Below are 23,959 nucleotides of genomic sequence, written 5' to 3'. Positions count from 1 at the left end.
ACAATTAACACCTAGAAGTATTACTAAAAGATTACCTTCCTTGTTATCGCACTGAATGCCTGAGGGGCCCCCTGCACTTGCAATGGCCTCTCTACACAGCCCGCTTTGATAGCTATCGGCAAGGTAAAAGTAAATCTATGCCGAGCGGTCCAACCATCGTCTGTCTCAACTTCAATCGCACTCGAAGTTCAATCGGTCATTGCTCCACAGCCCTTTTGTCCATTCTTCAGCTTCTTTCCATCATCATCTATCCAACTGTAGCCATTCGCCACAATGGTCACTGTGTAGAAAAAGAGGAACGGCAAGTCCGTCCTCAACTGGCTCGCAGGCAGCTTGGGGTTCAGGCGTGGGACCTTGCTCACGGTTGGGGGGCGCGATATAGGTATCAGCTTCTGGTCTATTAACTTGAACTTCAAATAATACTCTTATGAATATACTTCAGGTAATATACTAACTACTTATATAATAGCCTAAGATAAGCTTTTAGCTTATTATTAAGGTCGCCGCCCGTCACTGAATGATCCCCTCTATGCTTTTTTTCGACCTCCTAGTATAAGACTTTACTAAGCCTTAGCTAATTTCTAGATCGCTTGAAAATGAGGCTGTCTGCATTTGAGGCCAGCAAGCGTTCTTAATTCTCTTTGGCTGAGTTTCTGCAGGTCTTTAACTGCTTGAACATTAGCTAATTAAATGATATGAAAATGATGTGTTTGCAGATAGCTGCAGTCTGCACTTTTGCCCAGTCCCTAAAGGAGGGGAGAGAATATAGCTCAATAATTGGATAATCAAGAGTGAAGGGCTGCTGCAAGCCGTGACTAATGCGTTTGCAGCGCTGCTATCTCACGTAAGAATGCCAACCGGTTGAAAATCATATCATTTCAAAAGTAAGATTTATGGCCTAATTACTTTTTATTAATACATGTTCTTCCTCTCGACCAAAGTCTTATCTATAACCCGTTGTTCACTTTTATTTGGTGGCAATCCTATCAAAGTCATGGATAACGTTGAATACCTCAGTTCCGCAGATTTACTACTGTATCTACAGAACGTCTGCGAAGATCAAGAAGATATTCCAGCCCATGACAAGGAGCTCGATATTGCAACCCTTGTTGGCGACGGTACTCCCCAGGAAATTCAATATGTCATCGATCTCTGTAAATGCATTGATGAATTCGAGGAAGAAGAGCAAATCAAAGCGACAGACAGGCTCATTGCATATTTATTAAACTCCCCCATTATCGACGACGCTGAAGTTTTGGAGCAAGCGATAGAACTAAGCGCAACGCTCTATAGGAATCAGTCTGTGGCAAGAGATGGAAACCTTCTGACTCATCGAGAGAATAATTACGCAAAGGCTTTGGGGCATCGATACTGGCAACAAGGAATCCGCGAGGATCTCGATGAGTCGATCAGGCTTAGTGAAGAGGCTGTTGCTGCTTCTCCACAAGCTATGTTCATTTTGAGTAGCCCAATAGGCACCATCCAGCAGCAACCTGGCCTGGAAGTCCATGCTTTGAGCACGCTGGCAGCCAGACTCGATGAACTCTTTCAACTAACGGGTTCTTTGGAATCTCTAAATCATTCGATCAACATTATGGAAAGGTTGGTTACTGCCGTGCATGGACCCGACTGGGAAGACAGTCGAACAGAGTGGTTAGGCAATCTCGCTGCAAGCATACAAAGACGTTACGAACAGAACGAGGGAGACACTTCTGAAGATATAGACCGCGCTATACAAATATCACGAGAGGCACTTCAAATGATGAATGGAAATGATGCTCGGAGATCATTGATGTTGTGTACTCTCGCAAATGCACTCGGTGGACGTGCTTTTGCTACCGATCAGACGGACAACCTTGACGAAGCTGTACGATTGCTTCGCGAAGCTCACGACATCACGCCGACGAAAGACGCAAGAAACATCGAGGTCTGCTACAACCTCGCACTTCGACTGTTTCAAAGACATGCGGCCAGCGACGTAAAGGAGGCTATTAGCATTGCTGAATCCACACTTGAATATACTCACAATAACCACCCTATTCGGCCACACTTACAAAACCTCCTTGGTGCTTTATACTATCAACAGTACACGAAAGGAGTCTCCAAAGAAGGAGCCTTGAAAATATTAGAGATTTCATGGGAAGCCCTCCGCAACTCTCACTACCCTTCGGTGTTATACCGCTTGCAGGCTGGACGGCGGATCCTTCGTCTCTGCTGCGAGATGCAGAATTGGCTAGCGGCGTATGAGGCCGCCATTGCTACCATTGAGCTTATCCCTAAGCTATCAATGCGTGAAATTCGAAATTCGGACAGGCAGCGCCTCCTGAGCAAAGATGATGTCGCAGGCTTTAGCTCTGACGCCGCGGCGGCTGCTCTGAATGCTGGGAAAAGCGGTTTTGAGGTTATCAGATTGCTTGAGATGGGTCGTGGATCGTTAGCCTCTTCGGTGGCAGAGCTGCGCACAGATCTAACTTCTCTACAACGAGAGTACCCCAACATGGCCGAGCAATTTATCAAGCTTCGAGATCAACTCCAAATTAGCTCACCCGGACAACACCACGTAAGTCAAGGGTTTGACGCGCTGTTGAGTGTCATCCGACAGAAACCTGGGTTTGAGGACTTTCTGATGCCGCCGGGTGATCAGAAAATCCTCGACGCCGCTGCGGATGGGCCTATCATTATGCTCAATCAGAGTGAATATCGAAGTGGTGTCGACGCCATTCTCATTGAGCGGGACAATATCCGCATCATGAATCTCAGAGTCAGTCTTCAGGACATGAATATGCCGCTTGGCCGTCTACAAGACAATGATTTCCTTGAACGGCTCTGGGGCTCTGTCGCCAAACCAATCTTGGAAGGGCTTGGAATTGGCTTACCATCGCCTGGCGCACCCTTGCCTCGCATCTGGTGGATTCCTACGGGTGCATTGAGCAGATTGCCGTTCCACGCAGCCGGTTGTCACTTTGCATCCTTTGCAGACAGTGTGATTGACCGGGCCGTGTCTTCATATAGCTCTTCAATCAAAGCGCTTCTGGAAACCCGAGCACGTTCCTCCTGGCTTCCCCAGCAAAGCAAAGATAATGCTGTTCTAATTGGAATGTCGAATACACCAGGCTGCTCGACCCTCCACTATGCCATTAAGGAAGTGCAGAAGATAGCAAATCTTTTTGCGACTTATGGTTTTACAAGCACAGTACTGAGCAATGGCAGGGCCCAGAAGCAGAGCATCCTCCAGCTTCTCAAAACCTGCGCCATGTTTCACTTTGCAGGTCATGCTATGGAAGATCCATTGAATCCATTACACAGCGCCTTGCTACTGCATGATAAAGAAAAAGATCCAATGACGGTGGAGAGCCTTCTCGAGGTGAACTTGAGCGAAAGAAGCCCGTTCTTAGCATTCCTTTCTGCATGCAGGACAGGTAGCGTTACTTTATCCAGATTTCAGGATGAGAGCATTCATCTAGTTGCCGCCTACCAACTAGCTGGGTTTCGCCACGTTATCGGTTCTTTGTGGCCCATTGAAGACCAAGCCAGTATGAGTGTGGCAGAGGAAACGTACAGGAACTTGCTACAGGGAATAACAGAAGATCGTGTTAGTCGAAGCCTCCATGAGGCTACGCAGAAATTGAGAGATAATGCAAGGCTTGTTAATGGGGTTAGAAATCACACTGAGCCTCGGGACATTATATCAGTAGATTCTACTAACAATAAGTTGAGAGAGGAGGAAGGAAGTTGGATTCCTTTTGTTCATTTTGGTATTTAAATGTCGTAATAATACCAGAAACAACTTGAATTATAAGATAATTTGGTATTTTTAAATTATAACATATTAAATAGGGGTGGTAAACCTTAAATTTATACATATCTTGTTAATAAAGTCCAATTGGGTGATATATTAATACTTGATTTAAAGATCTAGGGTATTTTCAAAATAATAAATATTATAATAATTTAAAAATAAGAGATATATATAATAAAGATTAATAATTATAAAGTATACTTTAAATATTTTAAGAAATTTATTATTATTCATGTTAACATTAATTATTTTAAATTTTTATTAAAATATAAATAGAAACTTATATATATTCTTAAAATATATTATAATTAAAATAATTTCTCCTATTTATAGTGCCATCGCCGACCGCAGAGTACGGTCACCCGGACACAGCTCTGATATCAACCTACCTAGCATTCTATCAGACTGACCTTACAAAACCCCAAGTGGTTCAATGCTTGCAGCGCGTTATCCGCTCCGATGACCCTTCTATGCAATATGAACGGCTCATTCATGGATATAAGCTACCAGCTCACCTCGAGCATTGGAACTATCTTACTGTGGACGATGACGCCCAGATGGAGGATCTCTGTGTGCACCTGAGGTTCGACACAAGCGTAGGACACTACTTCTTGAACAATTTTGCGCTCCAAGCACATGCCAAACAATTCGAAGTCAAGATGCAGGCTTCGGGCTGGGACATCCTGCTGGTATCAAACAACGCCATGTCAAAGAATCTAACCACTGGTTTCAGCGGGACCAATGATAACAAGACAATGCTCCCTCAGACAATTAAGCAGGAGGACTTACCTAGTCTACTACAGACGAATGCAATGCGACTTCGACAGCTTGGGTCGACCCAATCGGTGTGTTTTATTGTCCCTCCTGAGGTGCAGCGGAACATTCTTGACCTAAGAACCGGCAATGACCAAACTCGTTCACCTGTAACATCTTCGGACGTTGTGTATTGGCTACTTGAGCATAGTTGCAAAGCAAATGATACGATGGTGCCGCTTCATACGTCGCAAGGATTCCACTTTTGTCGACGCACTAACGCCTTGTGGAAATATTTCAACCATCCCAAGGGTGCAAAGGACAAGCTACAGCTTCTGGATGCCATACAACAGCGCGAGGACTGGACTCTTGAGCAGCTCTACGGGCCCAATAAGTTCTTTTCAGCCGAGGAAACTATCTCCCAACTCGACTTTGAATGCCTAAAGTCGTTTGCTACTAGTATTTGCCAGCAGAAGCTCGAGCAGTCGGGGGACTACTCATCTGCGACGAAGTGGAGCTACAGCGAGAGGTCGAGTTTGAGTTCGAGCAGCTGCGTGAGAACCAGAAGCCCGTGAAATATATACCGCTCACATTCCCTGGACTTGAACCAGCTCTCATACATTTCGTCAAAACCGGACATCTCCAAGCCGGTAGCAGCTTCGTACAAGGCTTCGAATTCCTGAGTAGGACCAAGATAGGACATAAGTTTGGCTTACAAAAGTCTTCATCTCGGCTTTTCATCTCAAAGGAATTTACTAAGAGTATTCAAAATAATCGTTATATAAACAACGAAGACGTTGTGGTAAATAGCCCTCTGCGATAATGATTTGGAACTGTTCACTAACTATAGTAGCAGCCAGTTGAGTAGGTTCTCTGGAGCTCAGCAACAGAGACAGCTGTCATTGTTTTTCCTGAAGAGGCTGAACTACTCCTCGCAACACACTGGAATGCGACCACTGCCGTTATGTCATTACTGACTTATGCTGCACCCGTGACGAAGTCAATGTGGCGATTCAATACACTTACTTACTTTACGCTGCCGACGCCACCGAAGACAAGGCAGTTTCCTTCCTGGCTGATGATCGAGATCGGCGTTCTTTCAGGACGGCTATACTTCGACTACAGCAAGTATGAATCTTTGATGACATGGTTGGGTGCCGACCGAGAGACCGAGTCTTCAGGTGCCAGTGTGGATGACTCCTCGCAATCGGTCTCAGGGGTGCACGGCTTGATTATCGGCCAACCTCTGAAGTTTCTTCAAGAGTGGTTGACCTATCGACGCCAGACCCAAGATAACATGCACACCCCGATGGGTTATATATGTCAGAGGAAGAAACTCGATAATCAACATCCCTTCTTTGCTTTGGCTACAGTACCCCCTGATGCAAAAGGGACTGGGGTTAGATGTCCGAGCAGAGCTATTAGGGTAATACCAGCACTTACTCCCAAGGGCTCCAGCCGTTAGACAATAGAGTATTCAATGCCTCCGAATTCCGCCTCGTTAACTGATTGCGGTCTGTTCTTCGAGGATGAGCCCGCTGAACCTTCGAAAGAATTAAATAGTGCGCAGGTGAAAGCATTGTATGAAGTTTGGTGGTATCGCTGAATGCAGTCTACAGGGTAAGCTGAGCGTTATTGCCACTTAGTCAGCTTCTTTCGTGAGCTAGCCATGCCTTCAGGCTTCCAGGGAAGGTGGACCTGCACCTTTTTCGCGGGTTCGACGCGTGGCAAACGCGTTGCAATCAACATTGAGTGTTGTTCACAAGGAACACCCTGAGTCATTGGCAACCTATTTACTTGGCTCATCAATAATCGACTTTCATGTTCCAAGTAATAGATTTCCTGCCTCCGCTAGCTTCTCCATGTCCAGGTGGACAACGAAACAACCATGTCATAGCATTTTGCCATCCAGCGTATCCTCGAACAGAGCATGACTTACTCCGCTTTAACGCACTTAACGGACTAGACCGGGACAGCTTTAAATTTAATCTTATACTTATATCGTGTAGTATTATTGCCAGAAGTACTTAGAAGGCTAGATGGCTCGCAGCATCTGGTGACCTTGAGCAATTCGTCCGGGTAGAGACCCTACAATCATCTTAAGAATAACAATTAATGTTTGAACTACTGTTAAAGGCCTGAAGAAATTAAGAGCCACGAGAAACTTAGATATAAGAATATCCCGCTTCGAGGAAACCTAGATAACATTAAAATCATCACAGATTATTACATTTCATCTAACATTCGATAACTGTTTATGATAGCCTTACGTTCTGTATCTAGAGTTCCACTGCAGATGCCTGAGTCTCCAGAATGGTGTCATATTGGAATGAAAGCCCCTGCATACCTGGCGCAGTTGCAAAAGCCTCATCTAAGATTCAAAGTCCCTCCAGCAACTCCTCCTCAGTGCTAGTAATTAATGGCGCCAAGCGAAGTGTTGCACTGAAATAGGAATCACTCGAAAGATTCGCCTATAAATCGCGTTTGAAGACATTTTCTGCTATCTGTTTCCCAAGCTCGACGTCAGCTGCCTTTGTTTCCCCGTTTGACATAATAACACCAGCCATTAAGCGTCGGCCGCGAACATCTCCAATACAGTTATACTTGGACTGCAAGTTGCGTAATCCGGCATAGAGAATGTTTCCTAGTGCCCTGATATTCTCGATAAGGTTACCCCTCATGACGATCTTAAGCACCTTGTTACCAACAGCACAAGGAAAGGATCGTTTGTATATGACTTATATATATGATAGCCTCTCTTGGCGTGAAAATTGCTAATCTTAGTGATATTTATAACCGCACTAAGTGGCAGACTATTTCCGAGGGTCTTACTCAGGGTCACGATATCTGGGATAATGCCCTCGTGTACAATGGCCATGCGATCTCCACTGCGCCTAATACTGGTTTATGCCTTATCTATAATAAGAAGCATTCCTCTCATATTACATTCTCTCTTTAGAGCCTTGAGATATCCCAGTGACAAAACATAAATACCAGCAGAAGACTGAATATACTTAATGATATATACTGTAAGAGAGCTATATAACTGCATATCAGTCATAGACCAACCGTGTATCATCTCTTTTTCCTATTTATAAGACCTATTATGGTTATGAAAGATGGATCAGTAAGAACTGGGTGCTAGAAGTGCACATATACCAGGCATATTAGGTCTATGACCTTTGCGGCCATATCTGTACTACACAGCGAACGCCTGTGCAGTCATTCCATCCCAGCTTGTGTTTTTACTTGAAATCGAGATATTATCCCGCCTTAAGTTAATAATTCTTAGACCTTAATATAGGGGAAGATAGTTAGTATAATATTAGATTTCGAGAAGGTTTGCAAAATTACTTCTGGCTAGTTCCTTTACAATAAAAAAGAATTAGCCAGAACCTCCTCGAAATTGTTCTACTTAATTAAATTCAGATTATTGCACTGATAGCTAGTCAGTGAATCCCTGTTTATCTATGGGTAATATTTGAAAGTTACAACTTGGAATGTGCTTTGATAGCATTAATTAAAAGCCTCAATTGATGCGTATGGAAATACTCATGCACTTGAAGACTATTACTGGAAACCTAATACATTGACATCAAAGCTGAAACATATTCTATTCTTCCTGCTCTATATTCGGCTGTTCCATCAGCTCAACACTTATGCACCGCTCAGGTACCAGACCTAGACTCGATCCTATTCTGAAGTTCAAAACATCCACGGCCTTTTCTATCGGGGCTTCCTTCAGATCATCAAGAATTCGTGCCCAAAGACTTCCAGGATGAGTGCATACAGCCAATTCGAGGCTAGGTGACCCATCTAAAAGGGTCAATATCTGAACACCCAAGGGCTCATCTCCATGTATTAATGAGAGAACATGTAGGCCTAAATCACAGCCACTCCCACTGAGAATGGGAAACACCACCAAATCTTGCTCATCTGTCCATGACTTGTGAAGCCTTCGCCCCTGGGAGAGCCTCACTTCTGCTACCTCGCATAGAAGTTGGGTAACAGCTGGATCGATTTGGCCCACGGCTTCCGCCAACGTCTCACTCGCAAACCTTCTAGAGCCTAGATCTTTCCGGTCCATTTCCTCTTCAAAAATGGCCCCGTCATCAGGGTGGAACAGATGCCTGTAGGCCTGCCATGAAGCTTCGTACTACAGCCTCCCGTACTTCAATGCTTTATCAACATGACCATACATGTGATATGCGAAAAACATCAAGTAATTCACATCTTCACCTGGAGGTGGTGAACCAACACAGTGGAACGGCATTGATACATACTGTTCCAAGTTAGAGGATTATTAACAAAGACATATTGTGGGGTGATTGGCATACCAGATTCTCTCACCGCATCAAACGAGCTAGAAAACGCGGGACCATCTGTGTCGGGTCTACTTGCAGACCACGCTTCGTCGCTTCATGTTGAATTCTACTTGTGAGCGCATGTGCTATTCGAAGCTTCAAATCCGCAATCTTGGAGAGATGCTCCCTTTGTCTCATAGTCGGCATGTCGTCAGGCGTGAGTAATCGGACAAGTACAAGTTGCAGCCGTCTGAGCCAGGCTCCCGCCTCAAGTAGAACCATGAGAAATAAGCCATGACTTCCTGCCATGTGACCCTCGAGAATCGAGAGAGTTTGCGGGTCAGTGAACCAGCACTTGCTAAAGAGTGCTACTTGAAGATTGTGTTCCAGCTCTTGAAGGTGAACTGCCATGTTTCTGTCAAGGTTGACGGCCAAAAGGGAGCTGTGGTTGTCCAGATCTGGAATATTGAGCTCCCTGCATCGAGCCACAGTATCCACTAGTATCACGAGCCTGCGTTGAGGACATTGTTCCTGGAGGACTTCAGTCATCAAGTCGCTTTTGCAATGAGAAGGGGCTTTCAGAACACGGTATCTGCTCCGCTCCTGGGGGCCTATATGGTCAGGAAATGCCTCGTCTCCATAAACCGAAGCAGTCTGTGCCTGAAAAATGGTGCTGAGTTGCTGAAGCTTCATCTGAGCCTTCAAGAGTCTCATTGTCGTCAGACGATAAGGAGAACAAGATTCCTCTGTAGAAGCGGATGAGTCGACATCTTCTACTTGTCCTCTTTGATCGGGAGATCCCAGGAGGTAGAAGATGGTGTACTGAGCACCTAGGCTCCATCGCTCGTTGATAGCAAACCTCAAACTCTGCTCAGGTACTGTATCCTTCACCCGGCATTCGATAAGTTGCAAGACTTCCCCAATTACCTCTGAGAGAAGTACTATTGGCCGAAGGCTAGGCTCAATCATAACTGCATCTTCGACAGTGATTCCAAAGACACAGTGGTGGAGGATGGTAGGGCGGATATCTATTTCAGCTAATCTCGCAACTAAACTTCGAAGTTCTTGCATGAAAGTGTCGCGTTGGCTGAGCTCACCCTCCGTGCTGAACCGCCGCAGCGCCGCACCTAATGCTTCATAATCCTTCTTACCTCTTCTGCTAGCCTCAATCTCAAGCATCTTACGCTTGTCGGGCTGGATCCTCATAGGGTCTGGCATATAAATGAGTCTATCGTAACTGAGGAATGGAGCGTCAGCAAGCTCCGTGCTCACATCATGCACAATGCGCCGATCCCAGCTTGCTTGACTGTAGTCCAATTCAATCCAAGCATTACCAAGCCAGGAACCCTTTCCCGAAATGTATGACCGAAATATGTCGTTAGAGATGAGGGCATCGAGGAGTGCGAAGTCAGATCTAAGTACTGCCTTGACGAGGAACAGGCCGTCGGAGTGATCCAATGCGGTGGCTAAATCTTGGCAATCCAGATGTCTAGCAAGCAGTTTGATAGCTCGTGACTTCCAGTCATTAGCCAGGAACATAAGAGGCGTCGTAATGAAAAGGTCGAGAAAGCTGTTTCCAGTGAATTCAATTCCCACTGCAGATGGAGGTACTCGGATAAGTCGTGATAGACTGATGTCTTCAAGACCCTCGATTGCATTGACCAGAGCTTCGAGAGGCTGTTTGGTTTTGAGGAGCGCATAAAATGTATATGACAAGTTTTCGGAAGTTACCTGTGCCTTTTTTAGGATTGCTGCGAGATGTACCGGCTCCTCTTCCGCGCGAGCTCTGGGCCCCGGTTGATCAGTGCTCCCGCTACCATCGCTATCGGGGGACAGTAACCAGATGATAAGTGCTGGTAAATCTCTTTGCCTTAACGAATAACCATTTTCCAATAACCAGGTGACAACCCTACGTCGTGCCATAGGGTTTTCGATGTGGTAAAGTTGGATATAGGATGAGAATAAACCACCAGGGAAGAGGCCACAAGGGAAGCCGAAAGCAGGGGTATCTTTCTCGCCTTTGAAGATTTCAGGGGCATGTCTCAAGGCTAGGCCTGCAGACGAGATGTCTGTGTGCTCCAGACTCCACAGTATGAAGCGAGATATGATCCATGCCTCGTGGTTACTGCGCACCAGCCCTTGCTGAAAGAACGAGTGAAGAAAAGGGATGAGCTCCATGACACTACTTCGCCTTGCTGATTCCGCCCAGATCCAAAGCATTTCTCTCCGGCCATCGATGTCCTTAATCCTTTCTAAGAAAAGCGAGCGTTGACTTCATTTCACGGACATATTCATGTCCATTAATAGAGCTCCACAAGAGGGGGCATCCCAGCAGCGCAGATTCAATAAGGGCTTTGTAGTCTGCTGGTTCATCGACCACCAATTCCCAACGCTTTACAAAGCGAACAAGATAGTCTACGGAATGGATTGTGGCACAGGATTCCATTGCTTGCTGCAGGATGTCTTTAAGGCCCATCTTGCTGAGTGTCTTGCTGGTGCTCAAGTCAAGAATAAGTTCTGGTAGCCAACTTTTGTTGAGAAGAATGGACTGTTGAAGGACATTGACGGCTGTAATCGAGTCCGTCATGCCTACTATTTGCTTTAAAGCAAGACCACACAAGTTCACTACTTTTGTCAGCAATGGTAACTGATATTTAGCTGGAAGTCGAAGCAAGTGAGACAAAAATGGTGAATCCGACAGCTCAGAGGAAAGGTTCAACTCCGCCACCATGTCTAGGAGGTAGTATGCAGCAGGCGAATTCCCACGGCTGAATGCGGTGTATAGGGGTGATATACCCAGTTTGTTTAGTTGCGTCGGTAAGCAGCCGGCTTGTTCGACAGCAAGGCGCAGGAGTTGCAATAGACTCGGTGACCCTGCAAAATAATGTGCTAAAGTATCTCCAAGCACGGTCACCACATCGTGCTCGTAGAACGCAGTGAGTTTCTCGAAAGATGGCGGCTTCTTGGCTATAAAGAAGCCGCCACACCATTCCCTGTCGAATCTCAACTCCAGGTCTTGCGTCAGGGTGCATGTTTCTGCTATGAAGACCGGAAGACATGTGTTATCGGATTCTGGGAATGCCGGTTTTGGGAGGAAGCGAGCAGGAAATTTGAGATGCGGCGGAAACCTATAGCGCTGTTCAATTTCAAGTGCCTTTCCAATCCAGACACTGGTATCTCCGCGCTGGCGAGATGCCTCTAAAGCGAGCTCAACGCATGCCACATGACCTAACAGTACTTCTGGCCAGTAAATGTTTTGGGACAAGAAGAGAGGCGCATTTGCGACCTCTTGACGCCACTTTTGCAGCAGAGGCCTTGCTCTCTCTAACGCTTGCGCCCAGCGTCTCGGATGCCTGTACAACTTGGAATAGACGCGAAGTGCCTATCTCACCACAGTGGTAAGTATTTGTCCAGTTCGGGCAGGCTATAAAACGCTAACCATACCTTCAAAACCTTTATGCGCCTTGATAAGCGTTCAAGAAACAGTGTGAAGTCTTCGCCCAGTAATCTATCCATGGCTATCCTGCTATCAGGTCTATAAATTTCGAAGTAACCCTCTTGAAAGGCACTGAGTAGATCTCCGCGATGGCATGTGTTAGAGGTATCAGTGGCCGATACAATTTCTTGATCTGTTATGCAAAGAAATTTTTTCCGGGACTTATACCTGTCAAGGAAATCGAGCGCTCGGCCCAAGTCTCTCCGTAAAGGGTCGTGTCTCACAAGATGACCAACACAGTTCCTTGCAAGTTGGGACGCGTCAGCCGCTCGCTCTTCATTCCAGCTTATGTTCTCTAGAGAATCCTGAAGTCGCTCGAGTGCCAGATCCATCGGATCATGCTTCAGCCTTGCTTCAGTGACAAATTCCAGGTCCCGAGGCGCCATGTTAGTCTTGCCAGCGGCAAAGATGTACCATACTATCATTCCAAACGAGTACACGTCCCACCTTGCTACATCACGAAATCTAACTGTGTTAACAATGCCGGGAGACAGAAGGAGCTGCTCCGGAGCCATCCAGGTTGGTGTTCCCCCAGCATAATACGCGACAGAGCTGCTGATTGCGCATCCAAAGTCTGCAATCTTGGCGACTATGTCATTTCTATCCCCGGCACGCGTTATCAGGATATATTCTGGTCTGACCAAATTGTGAGTTCTCCCGCTGTCAAACGCGAAGGACAAGAGTTGGAGATACTGACTTCAAGTCAAGATGAGCGAACTTTTGGGAATGCAACGCCTCCAATCCACTACCAACATTGGTACATAACTTAAAGAGAGCCTGAGTAACAGGCATCCGCCTGGCTAGGCGAGCCCGACTCAAAAAGTCACTCAGGCAGCCCAGCTCGGCATACTCGTAAATCAAGACGGGGGGCTCCGTTGTCACCCAGCTCCCGTATGGAGTATAGAGCGATAAGAGTTTGACGATGTTCTCATGGGTACGGAGCACTTCGTTCATCAAGATCATGGTTTCAATAGAGAGCTCGCGCCAGACCCGAGCCCTTTCAGCATCGAGCTCCTTGGAATCAGACTCAATGAACTGCCGCCTGCGACAGACGATGTACCTTGGTAAAGATCCCTCGTATCCATCTCCAGTCTCGAAATCTGCTTTCAGAGGCACTTTGAAGACAGTGGAGTAGGCTCCAGCACCAATCGGCGAGATCCAGACGAAGTCATACTTGTTAATGAAAGATGCAGTCGATAAACTCATGTCTCCATCATTTGCCTCTGGAAAGAGCTGCTCGAGGTCAAGTGCGGGGTCATCGACATCTGCGCAAAAGGTAAGAAGGTGGCTGCATTCTCGTTCCTCTATGCGTTGCCGCTCGCTGACAGGTGGTATGGGCTCTTCATCGTATTGGAATTCGTAGTCGCCTTCGTCTAAGATACAGGCCATGTTTTCTTTTGTTTTTAATGGGTCAAGAAGAGAGCGATGCAAATTACGGTCGAGTTACGGGGAACACTTCAAAGCTGCACACTGCCTCAGATCTTTTCTCGGTGTAGCTTGGCGTAAACGCCACACCTGCAAGGGTAGAAATCAGGCTTCAGGAAGTGATACTTTTACCCAATTGAACCGTAACAATATATTTATAAGCACGGAGCTGAAATGCAAGAGGGTCGGGTGTCCAGTCATCGTCCTTCGTAATTCCCTTAAATGTCCTCTTGGCCGCGGACGAACACAGAAACCATCCCATCGACTTTCCATCATAAACATATACAAGTAACCTATCGCAGAGAATAAGAAAAAATATGTCTGGACTCGAGTGGCTTGCTGTCCCCCCTATCTTGGAGTCTGGTGTCAAAGCCATTTTCAAGGCCTACATGCTCAACAGGCTGCTCTTGAAACTTTCGATGACGCCGTCAAGGCAGTAAGCGACCTTGAGGTCTGTCACCTGCGACTTGTTTTCTGGCTTATTGCATCTGGGACAATTTCGGCTCGGGCAGATGGCGAAGTCAACGACCCTGTCAGGCCTCCAGAACTGATGCAACAGCTCTATCCGGTGATACTCTCTCAGTTCCAGGATGATTTCGCCGAGCTTCAGACGATTTTCGCTAGGTATAAGTTTCCAGTGACTTTCGCCGAATGCTCGCTCGTTGGCGAGGAGGCCGCTCGCCCATCAGTCCCATGGACAGTTGATTCAATCCGGGCGGTGCAGGGACAGATCATGGCCAAGCTCAAACAGGACATGAGTTACCATCGCAAGGTCAAGTTCCAGACGATGGACAAGAAGAGGGTTGAAGACATATTATCGCGTCTATCAAAGCATTTGGACTCCTTGTTCAGCTCGCTTTCGGCGGCTGGACGTCTCCAATGGGATGTGGAAGACCGTATCTATACTTTGAGTAAGGTTCCCAATAAACCCATCAACGAACTGCTGGTTCTTGCGCAAGAGGCGAGGTTCCAAGGTGAAGGTGCTCATGCAGCGCGCTATATGACTGTTGCAACGTTTAAGCAGGCAAAAGAGGAATATTTACATCATATGGATGCGCAGCGTGGTCTCCGCCCAGTAACACGATATAGTACGTACCTCGGGAACGCTATCCTGGAACTGGACGCCGCTTCTCATCCAGCTGCCAGACAATTGGGCAAGCTCAGGGTGCCTGGAGTGAAAGAGCAGTCAGTTATGGTAGAAATGTTTCGCAAAAAGGACCGGGGGGGTCTTGTTCTCATCCAGCAGGCAGAAGTTAACCTTCTCTGCTCTCTCCTCTCGGGGAGCAGCCCTGATATTCACCCCGATCTACAAGTGCTGCAATGTCTAGGCCATCTCACCCACCCGACAGACATGAATCTATATGCTCTTGTTTTTGCCCTTCCTCAGACCTCAGCGATCTCCATGCCCGTTACTTTGCAGTCGCTCCTCTTGATTGAGAGAAAGACGCCCGAGCGGCTTCCGACACTCGAGAGCAGGTTGAGCTTAGCGATCCGACTCACCAAGGCGGTGTGGCGCATCCATCACTATGGTTGGTTTCACAAATGCCTTTCCAGTTCGAATATTCTCTATTTTCCTTCTTCGCCTGGCGAGGAGCCGGAAATAGCCCGCGGCTTCTTTCTGGCGGGTTTCGACAATATGCGGCTCCAGACTTCCCTTGGATTGACCAACACAGCCTCAGCGGCCGATATGACTAGCCGAGCCAATTTCTATCGTCACCCAGCCTTTCTGGGGGGTGTTACGGACTTTGATGTTGTGGATGGATACGCGCCAGCTTTCGATCTTTGGTCGTTGGGCGTCATCCTCTGTGAGATCGCGATGTGGGCTCCCGTGGACAGCGGCAAGTTTGTACGCAGTCGCAGTAATACGAACAAGCCGGAGCAAATGGCGCAGATCTTCAAAGCGAGAAAGGGTGAGGAACTCTACCCTCTGTCGCCTATATCAGAACTGGCGCATCGCATGGGAACTGGATATGAAAGAGCAGTGGTAAACTGCTTTGCTGCAGGGGATAACGCTAAAGAACCGCGCTGGGTTGCAGAAAATATCATACGGTCCCTTATCCAGTCAACTGATGAGCAAGCAGTTCTTCGTAGCATAGATACATCAGGATGAATTCTTGCACGGTTTTTACTTAATTTAAGATGGAAATTTGACCAAATTATGGAGGAGAACGGGTGTTAGAATGCTTCAGGAAGACTTTACGACTGGTTTCAAGGGCATCTTACGTGTTTACTAATAATCAAGATTCTCATCACGAGTGATCTCGTAGTTAGAGTCAATGGTCAAGGGCTTGAATGAAGGCTAGATTAAAATACTACTTCAGTATGCTCAGCATATGTTATACACCAGAACTTCAATGATGATGTCCAGATATTCTACACCTGGATTCAGGCTTTGTTCTATGTGATGCGAGGTGAGCATGGCAAACTCCCTTCTCACGAGGCTGTCGATCAGCAGCGACCTTATGCTCAGTGTCGCACCTGATAATTAGTTACATACGTCTCCGTGGAGTCCAAATCAACTGTCCAAAGACAGAGAGTGAAGTCAAGTTTCATAGGTGGGATCCCACTGCATATTCGGAGTCCACTTGTTCTTATCTCTACTTCATGCGAGTCAAGATAGTGGCGGAATTGATGTGACTCCTTATCTTTTCCCCACGTTCTAGACTGCGACCAAATAGAGATGCGACAGGCCTCTATCGAATGAGGAGTCTCCGTCGTCCAAGGTTGCCCGTCCCTTCTTTAATACTACTTAGTTAAGCTAACTTTTAAACTTTAAAAAAAATATTATAGTTCTTAATAATTCTTATAAATTACGTATAAAGCCTTATAGGCACTTTATAACTATATTTAATATATATATTATATTTATTAATATTTTTATAAAACTTAATCTATTAGCTAGAATAAAATAATTTCTTCATGTTAGTTAAATATCACCAGCCCAGCCAATAAGCACTGGCAACAGACTTCAAGCAGCATGGTATCTGCATGCTGGAGACACTTTGCGAGGCTTCTTGCTTTTCGATAGCGTCTCTTATAGCTTGAGCGACTTGAGTGAGATCCCGGGATACGATTGAACGTTCGTTAAGTTTGATGTCTTGGCCATTCGCGTCGTGATAAATATGCCAGGTTTCTTAAATAGACGCTGACCGAAGTCTAGAAACTGGACTACAGGTGCGACAACGCTGAGGGCAGATGGTGGATTCATGTTTTTTCGACAGATTGGGAACGAATCTATCATTCTACACTATACGTTAAGATAAATAGCTTCATTTCATCTCTGCCTGCGTGAGATGTAATTGTTGGATGCGGGGTTTGTTTTCAGCTGAAGGTGAGATAAAAATATCATCTGCAACAGAAAGACCGAATAGAACGCCTGCACTTTTATGCAAGGTGATGGTATCAAGACTGCCCATCCTTATACCACTTTAACGATTGATAACATCACCGAGAAACAAAATCTAGCTGAATGACATATAAAATCACGCTGCCAGAAAAGAATTGACAAGCTACAGCATGTTGACACCTTCATTCTAATTCTTTCGTATCCGCGTAAGGAGTGGCAGCAGACCGCTATTACTTTGGGGAGTATGTATCTCCCCAGCTCTCCAAAAACCCATCTGTCCAACCTATGACAGCCCCACGAACCCCATATGGTGTCAGATGCGCAATACAAGCAAAAATCTGGTTGAGGCCTTCTATATGCTCAAATACCGTGACATTCTGGTCAATATCCTTCGGTAGGCGCTGGCACTGGAAGACGCCGACGATAATCAGTACCAGGAGGATAATGTTTCCAGAGAACATGGTGAACCAAGGTCTCTTCATCTTTGCACCCCTCCACCGTGCTGTGCCCCGAACCAGGAGTAATATAATGAGGTCAAATACTTGGAAGGTGAGTGAGAGACAAATGATGATGATAGAGGCCCTTAGCCATGTGTACTGTTCATAGCCTTTGAGTGTGATGCAGCCGATACCTTGACTATAGGACGCTTTCACTTCGTATACCTCGCAGCCTGATGCAACTGCAAGGCCTCTGGTGAACAGCGTAGAACACCAATCTGCTGTGACATTCTTGTCACGGGATCCTATAACAGCTTTTGCAAAGCCAAAAAGTTGGAGTACAAGCAGGAGAATTCCGAGTACCGCTGCTAGTAGGGCGATCCAAGCTTGTGCTACGAGGCCCGGAGAGTCATCTCTGCTTTCTGTATTGTACAGAGTTGGGGCTGTCGTCTCAATATTATGTGCCGTAGCTTGCTTGGTTTCTATAGCCCCAAGTTAGTCTCTGTGGACTTTTCGATGGGTAAAGCGCTAGGTCTACATACCTGTCACAGCTGTGGGTGCTCGAACTTCTACCATTCGTGATTGATTCGTCGTAGGCGTGCTTCCTTGACGATCGAAGACTCGTGGGAGTGCTTTCAGGAGGGGACGGAAACGGTTTTCCTCGATAATCAAGAAGGCTAGTTGCATCATAGCGCCGATGTCAAGGACAACGAGTACTGGCATCCAGACAAGCACAGAGTGCGGATCAGTACTGCTGGTGTATGCTTGCAACTGGAACCATATGGTGATACTAGCCAGGATCAAGGAAAGAGCCTGTACCCTCTCCCAACGATGGACTCTGATCAGTGTGATAGGGAAGTGGATAAGGAACCAGGCGAGCGTATATGGCCAGGGGAGAATGGATCCTGCATCATCTGGTCTGATATAGGATGCGAGATCCACGCACGATTTGGCTTCTGTGGAGGATGCATAGAAGTCGGCGACGGTTAGGCCTAATTTTGCCGGCCCGATTTGCGTCGAGTTGTCAACACAATTGATTTGGGCCATATCTAGGGAAAGGTATGTAGGAAGTCAGGTAGAAGAACGAGGAGTCAGTTGTCCACTTCTACAGTATTCACGAGACGATCCGTGACTCAATTTAAAGCTTACATGTGACTGTTAAATAATGTGACTATGGGGCATCAGTGTTCAGTTTTGCCTATCCACCAGTCAGAGCACCTTCTTAAGGAATCAATTAGTAACGCGCAGACCAGATAAGAAGTGCATGCGTAAGCACTCAATAGCTATGCTTTCTCTCATAGGTCCGTATTATTGAAGCTGAAAAAAAGTGCATTTGGGACGGCCATTCGGTGCGGGGTTTCAAAGACAGATCGAGGTCTGGCCAAGCCGTGGCAGCTCTTTTTTAATGCCAAGGCCAAAAGACTGCATCTGAAAGTGGCAATTATTATACGTAGCTCAGCCGCATTCTGCCTTGCATGGTTTATTTCGCAGTTGGTAGATTGGAATTTCTCTGGGAACGGTATGCGCCTAGCAGACTCAGCTATAGCATAGCCGCCACGCGGATATTGCTAGCGAGTACAGTCCGGATATCGGTTGTGACTTACTCTCCCTTGCTTCCCAAAAGTCATGGTTGTCAATATTAGCTTATTTCCACATAACCGGGGGCTGGCATGCAGATCTAATCATCGACTATCTCGGCCTAATGTATGGCCTTCAAGGCGGGAAAACACTCGAAACGGTTCTTCTAGGCTTCTATGGCGCTCACAGCGTGGATGGAATCAGGAACGTTGCCTAAGATTGGTACATGAGACACTATGAAGTGGTCCGAGCAGTGGTGCCCAAGGAGAGACTCCTTGAGTTCAGGCTGGAGCAATCTTGGGGAACATTATATGCGTTCTTTAGGGCATGATATACCGGAGGCAATTAAGTGCCTGTGGACAACAACAGGAGTGAGCAAATTTATCATTTAAGGCCTAAGGGAAATCGCTTTCTTAGGCTGGCTCTTCTTATAGACATAACGAAAGCGAAGCCCTAGGCAATCAGGTTTATTATTATAATAATCAGCCAATATGTAAGAAAGACGCAATAAGACCAGGCACACCCTATAAAGAGGTCGCTTAAATATTATAAGGCAAGAGGCCTAAAATAAAGCCTTCTTAGTCTTTTTATAATACCAGAGGATCTTATGCTTATTATATTATAATAGTTATAATATTTAAAAAGAAAAATTATTAAATCTTTTTATTATATAGCTTATTTTAAGCTTATAATTATTAATAGTTGTTTTTTTTTTAATTATTATAATTTTTAATTTTAAGTATTAAGATCTAACTAAACAAGTGGCCTCAATCCATAAGCATAAAGAAGATGTTTTCCCCATCCTTGGAAGGCCGAATACCCTCTCTATTATCACCCTGTTAAGGCAATCACCACCAAGGCTCCAACCCCAAAAGACTACATCATTTGGCATTCAGGGAAAAACTGTAAATGTTAGCTAACCAAGGCTGGCTCGGCAGCTTAGTAATAGATTGGATCAGGTCGCAAGACAATGCCGTAGGAGAAACACAAGTTGAGGATAAACACAGTTGAATAACACTTGGGAATATATAAGTTTATTAACTTTATACTATATGTAATTTTCTGTAGGTTAATGTTTGGCTTAATAATATTTAAGTATGAATTATAACCTAATATACAAAAGAAATTACTATTAATCATTCGTATTGGCTGTAGATACTTAATACCCAATCCAGGATTCCAAGAGCTTGTATGGCAGACAGTGCAGATTACATTAGCTCAGATGAAGAGAGCTAATGCTGATGCCGTTGAAACTGTTGACGGCACAATATGCCATTTGGGGTGTGAAGCAAATCGGTGAAAGTAGATTTACTCGGTTAGCAAGTGGACAGAGCTAAATGATGGTCTTTTTTGCTATCTCCTGACTTGTCTTAGAGTTATAGGCCGGTCAGAAACCTAGGAAAAAAGTTTTATTCTTAAACTATTAAAAGCAAAGATATAAATAAAGAGAGCTCCCATAGCTTATAATAAAATCTTCCAGAGGCTGCAGAGCAATAAGTAATATTTTTAACCTTTTCTTCGTCCTTATCCCAGCTTACATCACTCCCACTGTTAACTACCATCTCATGGCTATGCTCAAGGTCCACTGTACCTATAAAACGAACAGTGAAATTGCCAGTATAAGCAGCTTCGTCTCCGGTTATATAGTTACGTTCGGGTGTGTAAGATTTCCTCATGGAATCTTGACCAAATGATCCAGCAAAAGCGTGAAAGGGACCCCTCCATTGGAATTCAGCTGACCCGGGATCAAAGCTTCCAGAGAGCAGAGTGTTGTTTGCAGGTTCTACCACAAGAGGATTGCTTCCGTTAGAGTTGTGTATTGGAGCTGTGAACTGGCTGCTGTCAGTTGCTCTGTAGACTCCAAGTCCATCATATGCGCAGTCGAATTCGTATCCGTCGTCCGTACTGGTTACGTCCTGCACCCTGCAGGTTGGGTTGCTGCGGCTCACAGTATCGGAAGGATCAAGCCCGTACATAAATTCGTTATAGTGGAAATCGGAGACGGTTTCCATGGCGAGGTTAACGGGCGGCGGGAGGAATGTGTCGTCCCGTTTTGCGAGGAGCTCGGACTGGTTGGTGTCCTTGGACCAGCCATATAGCACGCCAATGAAGGGATTCTTGGGGCGTGGAATATAAGGTCTACTATTCCCTGCAGCGGCATGCATAGGATCCAGTATAGCCAGTACGCCTGTCAGCTCCCAATTGGCCTTACTTTCTGACTTCTTGCAGGTTCCATTACAACGATCGAGCTCGACTGAAATTTCCTATTTTAAGTGTTAGATAACCACATGCTCTCGCTTCTTGCCAAAGGAATCTTTGTATACTTACTACTGTTCCATTGTAGTACGTGCCAATCCAGCGATGCAGCCAAACTGGACTCGTATGGCCAGCTTCCATGCGACATGGATCACTGCGTGCTTTCTCCTCTGGGCTAGGACCACTGTCACTACTGTCGCCGTCACTGCTTCCTCCACCGCCGCTTGATCCACCGTCGTAGTCGCCGCCGCCTCCTCCACCTCGGCGAGCCTGCACATAGAATGCATTTGCAAGAAGCGCAATAGTCAAGAGTTGGAAACGAAGCATTCTGAGATATACCATCTAATAATGGCTTACAAGCAGAACACTGTCCAGGAGGGATAGAGAAACGAAGAGGTGATAAAATCGCGCAGACGATGCACAAGGTAAGCAGAGTTAGCAAAGGAGGAAATTTGCGCCGGTCGTGCGAATTCATCAGCCGCACCAAATGTCCATCCAATAGACAGCCACTGTTTTATGCTTAATTTCACCTAATTAGTGATTAAGGAAGGTGATCGGCAGTTCATGTGATTGATGATCTAGCTTCGCGACTGGGGTATCAGACCCTAGTGCGTTTGCATTAGGTAATAGGCAAGTCATCTTCCAAGGGAACGAGGGCGATAGGAAACAACAGGAATTAATCTAAGTGTGACTCAATATTGTGCCAGTCAAACAAATCCTGCTAGTATGCAAGCACACCATGCTCCTAGATGAAATGCCCTACCATGCAGTACCCACCTACCAGCACTCATCTATCAGCTATAAGTATGAGATGCGATAATCGAGGAGAGATTAGACTTGGAATTAAGTCAACTAATCATTTTGGTTACCTATGAATGGCTCTTGCCTATACACAATGAGCTCAGCATGGGTGGCATGGATTACGGTATTATAAAACAGGCCCCGTTTCACGTTCTGGTAAACATGACCTGAACAGTAACAGGGCCTGTTACGAGTTTTGGAAATCCCTGTTGACGTTTTTAACCGTTGATTGGCGTAAAACAGGTAACGGGGGCCGTTACCGGCTAGTATACTAGAGTAGGAAAATGCTTACTTTATAATTATCTTTCTATATATACTACTTTATGTATTTTACGTACTATAATGTCTTCGACCTTGCCCTCTCACCTTTTTCTACGACTTTGCCCCCGTAGTTTAATAGCGTGGGTTTTTTGCCTATGGAATTTTCTACGACCTAGCATGCAAAGTCGTAGCTGAATGGTTGATAGTTCAATAGCGTGGTTTTTTTTTCTATGGCATTTTCTACGACCTAGCATGCAAAGTCGTAGCTGAATGGTTGATAGGACTATCTTCCATCTCTATCAAACATCAAACAACAAATAAAGACCGTCCAAAGATGAGTCCCTCGGCTTTCCGCATCATGCTTAGTCCCAGAGACCGCAGCTCTAACGTATGCAACTCTATTATGGTGCCCAACATCTTCAAGGTCCATATTAGTGAGAGCTGCAGCTTCCTTGCGTATGGCCATTCAGTAACTACGTTGTGCTGCGGTAAACCAGAAAAGCGCAATTTGAAATGACTTAAAGCAAAATCCCGTATTAAAAGAGAACTTAGGATATATCATTCCTCGCCCTATATCCAAAATCAGACGGCAAGCCCTTGGCAGGTCTACTCAGTACAGCATCGCGGGACGCGCTGCCACGGCACCTCATCTGTTTCTCCGTCGCCCTTAGGAGCTCCCTGCTGTTCGCGGTGCTGGCATGTGCCTCCCCCAACAACTTGGTCTTGATTTCGAGCAGCTTCTCATTAGCCTCCCTCCAGCGCTACGCCTCCACATAGAATTCGGCCAGGTAGTTGGCAATCCACCACACAGCCCAGTGGTCGAAGCCCAGGGTCTCGAGCGTCGTCTCAAAGGTCAAGAGAAGGAAGCTTTGGCACAAGAGGCTCTTGACGGTCAACAAATTGCGACACTGCAGCACGGTTCCGACGGAACAGACACCCCGGTTCCTAAACGCAGACGGCTGCATGACTGCAAAGTCTGAGAGATTTATTTGCCTAAGGAATGGATTCAGGATGACATAATGGATAGCTGTATCACCCCATCTAACTGCAAGGTGTTTCTTGCATACGTTAATTAGGCATTGTAAAACTCTCAGTCCTGTAGTTCTTATAGTTAAGTATATATAGAATTAATAATACTAATTAAAAATTATTACTGTAAACGCATTAAATTACCTAGTCCTATAGTTTAAATTTAATTATTATATAGTTCTTTTATTTTAAATAATTCTCTTTTTATATTTTAAATTTTATATTAAAATAAATTTTTATTTCTCTTATACTTATATTTTTAGTTTTTTTAATATTAACGTACACGATAAGCATGCCGATCAGACAAGCATGCCGATCAAAAATCCCTCAACCTTACATCTAACCATCTAATCAATTGATTCTCAACCAAATAATATGTCTCAATCTAATAAAGAGGCTCAAATCCTTCTTGCACTTCAGGCCTATCAGGCAGACCCAAAATTAAGTCTGCGACGAGCTGCAAAGGTCTATGAT

The 23,959-nt window shown here is 45.6% G+C and overlaps 8 protein-coding genes across 8 annotated transcripts; 3 read left to right on the top strand and 5 right to left on the bottom strand.

Annotated features, from left to right (window-relative positions):
* Nucleotides 1-994: 994 nt before the first annotated feature.
* Nucleotides 995-6,017, top strand: FOIG_11189 (uncharacterized protein; the record flags this gene model as incomplete). Its single annotated transcript, XM_031211736.1, has 4 exons — nt 995-3,533; nt 4,226-5,011; nt 5,065-5,354; nt 5,421-6,017. 4 exons carry the CDS (start codon nt 995-997, stop codon nt 6,015-6,017), a joined length of 4,212 nt encoding a protein of 1,403 aa, XP_031058310.1.
* A 1,006-nt stretch (nt 6,018-7,023) lies between these two features.
* Nucleotides 7,024-7,233, bottom strand: FOIG_11188 (2,2-dialkylglycine decarboxylase (pyruvate); the record flags this gene model as incomplete). The annotated part of the gene is made up of 1 exon (XM_031211735.1): nt 7,024-7,233. The coding sequence occupies one exon, from the start codon at nt 7,231-7,233 to the stop codon at nt 7,024-7,026; it is 210 nt and encodes a 69-aa protein (XP_031058309.1).
* Nucleotides 7,234-8,898: 1,665 nt separating this feature from the next.
* Nucleotides 8,899-11,034, bottom strand: FOIG_11187 (uncharacterized protein; the record flags this gene model as incomplete). The annotated part of the gene is made up of 1 exon (XM_031211734.1): nt 8,899-11,034. The coding sequence occupies one exon, from the start codon at nt 11,032-11,034 to the stop codon at nt 8,899-8,901; it is 2,136 nt and encodes a 711-aa protein (XP_031058308.1).
* A 64-nt stretch (nt 11,035-11,098) lies between these two features.
* On the bottom strand, nt 11,099-13,741 carry FOIG_11186 (serine/threonine protein kinase; the record flags this gene model as incomplete). The annotated part of the gene is made up of 3 exons (XM_031211733.1): nt 11,099-12,238; nt 12,301-12,988; nt 13,050-13,741. 3 exons carry the CDS (start codon nt 13,739-13,741, stop codon nt 11,099-11,101), a joined length of 2,520 nt encoding a protein of 839 aa, XP_031058307.1.
* A 353-nt stretch (nt 13,742-14,094) lies between these two features.
* Nucleotides 14,095-15,887, top strand: FOIG_11185 (uncharacterized protein; the record flags this gene model as incomplete). The annotated part of the gene is made up of 2 exons (XM_031211732.1): nt 14,095-14,213; nt 14,315-15,887. The coding sequence occupies 2 exons, from the start codon at nt 14,095-14,097 to the stop codon at nt 15,885-15,887; spliced, it is 1,692 nt and encodes a 563-aa protein (XP_031058306.1).
* A 1,466-nt stretch (nt 15,888-17,353) lies between these two features.
* Nucleotides 17,354-18,607, bottom strand: FOIG_11184 (uncharacterized protein; the record flags this gene model as incomplete). Its single annotated transcript, XM_031211731.1, has 2 exons — nt 17,354-18,042; nt 18,103-18,607. 2 exons carry the CDS (start codon nt 18,605-18,607, stop codon nt 17,354-17,356), a joined length of 1,194 nt encoding a protein of 397 aa, XP_031058305.1.
* A 1,826-nt stretch (nt 18,608-20,433) lies between these two features.
* FOIG_11183 (uncharacterized protein) lies at nt 20,434-21,952 on the bottom strand. Its single transcript, XM_031211730.1, has 2 exons — nt 21,467-21,952; nt 20,434-21,402 (listed from the first exon to the last, which is right to left on the bottom strand). Exons 1-2 carry the CDS (start codon nt 21,734-21,736, stop codon nt 20,554-20,556), a joined length of 1,119 nt encoding a protein of 372 aa, XP_031058304.1. The 5' UTR covers nt 21,737-21,952; the 3' UTR covers nt 20,434-20,553.
* Nucleotides 21,953-22,790: 838 nt separating this feature from the next.
* On the top strand, nt 22,791-23,436 carry FOIG_11182 (uncharacterized protein; the record flags this gene model as incomplete). Its single annotated transcript, XM_031211729.1, has 2 exons — nt 22,791-22,844; nt 23,128-23,436. 2 exons carry the CDS (start codon nt 22,791-22,793, stop codon nt 23,434-23,436), a joined length of 363 nt encoding a protein of 120 aa, XP_031058303.1.
* Between the last annotated feature and the right edge of the window lie 523 nt (nt 23,437-23,959).

Source organism: Fusarium odoratissimum, assembly GCF_000260195.1.
Source record: "Fusarium odoratissimum NRRL 54006 unplaced genomic scaffold supercont1.21, whole genome shotgun sequence".
Lineage (NCBI taxonomy): Eukaryota > Fungi > Ascomycota > Sordariomycetes > Hypocreales > Nectriaceae > Fusarium > Fusarium odoratissimum.
Note: the sequence above shows the minus strand (reverse complement) of the source record. Positions and strands in the feature narration are given on the sequence as shown.

Coding starts and splice junctions, on each gene's coding strand:
- FOIG_11183 (XM_031211730.1), bottom strand. CDS start 21,736: ATGGTATATCTCAGAATGCTTCGTTTCCAACTCTTGACTATTGCGCTT. Junction 21,403..21,466: donor CGTACTACAATGGAACAGTA/GTAAGTATACAA, acceptor CACTTAAAATAG/GAAATTTCAGTCGAGCTCGA.